The 3,629-nt window shown below is 47.9% G+C and overlaps 1 protein-coding gene across 1 annotated transcript; it reads right to left on the reverse strand.

Moving 5' to 3' along the window:
- Positions 1 to 6: 6 nt before the first annotated feature.
- On the reverse strand, positions 7 to 2,138 carry LOC122545713 (F-BAR domain only protein 1-like; the record flags this gene model as incomplete). The annotated part of the gene is made up of 3 exons (XM_043684651.1): positions 7 to 479; positions 1,294 to 1,318; positions 1,929 to 2,138. Coding segments are annotated over 3 exons (420 nt in total), but the record flags the coding sequence as incomplete, so codon positions are not given.
- Between the last annotated feature and the right edge of the window lie 1,491 nt (positions 2,139 to 3,629).

The following is a 3,629-nucleotide window of genomic DNA, read 5'->3' on the forward strand; positions in this document are numbered from 1 at the left end:
ACTGAAGTAGGAACTGTTGTGCATGGTCACCACTGAACACTGCAAAATCCATACATTTATTTATATGTTTTGGGTGAGGGGACTTTTCATCAACAGCTCTGTTAATAGGAGCCTGTAGATAAAAATGAGGAACAGAGATTTGCTCTAACACCTCATTATGAGAGATGTACTGGTGCAGTTTCATAAGAAATCGAGTTGAGTTTGGGAAGGAACATGGTCACACATGGTCAGTAGCTACCAACCAAAGACTGAATGATCCAGAAAACTAAATGGAGACCTTGAAACTCGTTCCAGTTACAGGCACTTTGTGAAATATTGGTCATTACAGTAAGACAGGCTAGAAAGTTGGCAACAATTGCCTGTTGTGATGGTTGTGTTAACACACATCTGATACAGTCTCCAAAACTTCACCTTACCTCTCATGTGAGCACCCTGGGAGTTCCCTTCCACTGCAAGTGGAGCCAGTTGGATTGAATGCCCTACAGGAGAGAGATAAGTCAAAGATAAAATGGACAGACAGCAAAGACAGTGCCAGATAAAAACATGGTGGCACGGTGGCTCAATGGTTAGCACTGCTGCCTCACAGCACCAGGGACCCGGGTTCAATTCCTGCCTCGGGCAACTGCCTGTGTGGAGTTTGCACATTCTCCCAGTGTCTGCGTGGGTTTCCTCCGGGTGCTCCGGTTTCTACCCACAGTCCAAAGATGTGCAGGTTAGGTGAAGTGGCCATGCTAAATTGCCCATAGTGTTAGGTGCATTAGTCAGGGGTTGAATATAGGGAATGGGTTTGGGTGGGTTGCTCTTCGGAGAGTCGGTGTGGACTTGTTGGGCTGAAGGGCCTGTTTCCACACTGTATGGAACCTAATCTAATCATAATAAGACACATCCTGATGAAAGGGACTGTAGCTTTTAAGATCAGACATAGCAAGGGACACTGAGAATGATCGCTCTACAAAGACTATTAACCTTTACCTGGTTAAGTCCTTTAAATGTAGGTTTCTGTTTAATACAACAACAAACTCCTCTTTCTGCCTTCTCATCCCAGACATAATCAAACCCAATCCTATTCCTTAGCTCACATGGCTGCTGGCCACCCCAAATCCAGGCCTCACTTTGTCCTTTCCCCATGACACAGACTTAACCACACACTAACCACACAGAGCTGTACAACATAGGAGGCCATTTGGCCCACCTTGCCCATGCCAGCTCTTCCAAAGAACTTTCTAATTATTCTCATTCCTCTGACAATTCAATCATGGTGATAGACATACAAATGGATTGACAGACACTTACGTGTGGAATTCCTTTTGGATGGAATCTGTAAAAGAATGGGAAGTAGATGGTCAGTGCACTTATTAGTTTGGATGCTCCTAGAGCAAATGCCAGATTTTGGAATTCTCCCTCCCCCAACTTCTCAGGGATTCCTGGTGAAGATTGCTCTGTTTGGTTGAGGAAAGTTCCTGACGGCGAGTGAGTGGAGCAAAGTATGAAACCCATACTTCCCAATGGACACTGCCTTCTCTGGCGGGTCACCCTGGGAATGGCCCTCTCCTGGTAGGCCACTCTGAAAATTCTCTGTCTCTCTCTCTCTCGCTCTGTCCCTGTCTCTTTCTCTGTCCCTGTCTCTCTTTGTCATGAAGCTATGATCCTGGATGTTGGGCCCAAAATCTGTCCCACCCCGGAAACAATCACCTTACCAGAAATAGAATCACCGACTTACTGTGCTCAGTCTTGACTTGTTTAACACAAATTTGCAGCTTGCTTCAGGACTTGGTACTTGTACCACTAATCCCCCCTGCCCTCACTGAGCTCACTTCACAGCCTCAAAACCTCTGCCCCAACCTTGGCGGACCCCTCCCTGAGTTACCACTGCCCGTGATTGGCTGTCATGCCCTCTCTTGCCCAAAAAGCGACGGTCAGATGCTTACAGTTGGATTGGAAGAAAGGACGATATTTCCGACGGAAGCCCGCAGCTGCTCCACCGATGTGGCTGGGTCAGGGGCCCAATCTCTCACCGTCACCGGCTTGATCTCCACGTGGAACTTTCGGGGTTCATCATCATCGAAGTCTGAGTCGCTGGAGGAGCAGGGCTGGGTCTCCCTCTCATGTTCGGAAAAGTCAAGGAATTCCCACCAGAACTGGGCAACTCCAGGGTGGGTCAGTTAAAACACACGGGGGTGCACCAACATCACCAACCCCCTGCCACCTTCGCACTCCTCTTTCACTGTTTCTTTTGTTATTCTCTTCCCATGTCCCCATTTCTTGGCCTCACTCCCAGCAGTGAACATTAGCTCTTGTTAAAGTCAAACTCAGTCTCTATTGGCCACTTTTTAACTCTCGAAATCAACCTTTCAATGTTTTCCTTAAAAACCTCAAAATTAGGGGACTTTCTGGCTGCCATCCAATTTGAAGATGCAAGACATGTCTGTTTGTGGGGTGGGGAAGTTGGCAGTGAAGGGTTGGGTGGGTTGGGGGGAGGTGGCAGTGAAGGTTTCCGGTCATGGGCCCAGGTATCACCGCACCGGTGACTGCATTTTTCCATTTCTGGACTGACCATCATGGGCTCGCAGCCTCCATGTTGCCTTATTACCTCATGGTTACCGTACACTCGAGATAATCTCTTCAATCTTGCCAACATTGCCCTGTGGCAAGTTCAGCCCGGATTCTGTCAGCAACCTGGTGGTGAGGGCTGAAGGCTCAGGGTTCAAGCCCCCACTTTATACACAAGGACAAACTCTAGGCAGACACTCTGGTGCGGGGCTGAGGGAGTGCTGCTGCACTACCAGAGGTGCCTTCCTCTATACGAGATACTGAATGCAGGCTCGGTCAGTATGGTGGCTGGATGGCCAGTTTGTGATGCAGCGTAACACCAACAGTTCAATTCCCCACCAGCTAAGGTTACCATGAAAGACTCCCTTTCTCAACCTTTCCCCACACCTGAGGCATGGTGACCCTCAGGTTGAACCAATATCAGTCATCTCTCTGTAATATGGCCCTATGGCACTCTCAGACTTTGGAGAATTTAGCATTTACTGATACCACTAAAAAACATGTCATTGGCGGAAAAACACTTTGGGATATCCCAAGACTATGCAGGGTGCTATATAAATTCAAGACACTCTTGCTTCCTTTCAAGCACCAAGCAAATTGGCCAATCTCCCTAAGTGCTAGTTTCAACCCTTAACCAGAAACCAAGCTGTACACCTTTCTCTTCCCCTGTCAGATGTTGACTGGAAATCAGTAACACGAGGAGCTAGGGCGTGGATTTTGGAAGAGTTTTCCCATGGAACTTTATGTTGCAATGGAACAGCTAACCCGGAAAAAGGCACACAGAGGCAAGGATATCATTCCGGACAATGTCAGGTCTGATGGTGTAACCTTCTTCATCCACCTCGGGAGAATTCTGTAAGACAATACATTTGCAAATGTACCTGCAACTACAGGAGAAGAAAATATGTTTTCTCTGAGGGCAATTGATTTTTTGATGTCTCTTCCCCAGGCAGCAGTGGTGGCTGGGTCAGTACGAGTTCGGAGTGTGATGGAATACTCCCCACTTGCCTAAATGGGGGCAACCCCAACGACATGAGAAGCTTGACCCGAAGAAGGGCTCATGCCCGAAACGTCGATTC

Source organism: Chiloscyllium plagiosum, unplaced genomic scaffold (assembly GCF_004010195.1).
Source record: "Chiloscyllium plagiosum isolate BGI_BamShark_2017 unplaced genomic scaffold, ASM401019v2 scaf_5374, whole genome shotgun sequence".
Taxonomy (NCBI): Eukaryota; Metazoa; Chordata; class Chondrichthyes; order Orectolobiformes; family Hemiscylliidae; genus Chiloscyllium; species Chiloscyllium plagiosum.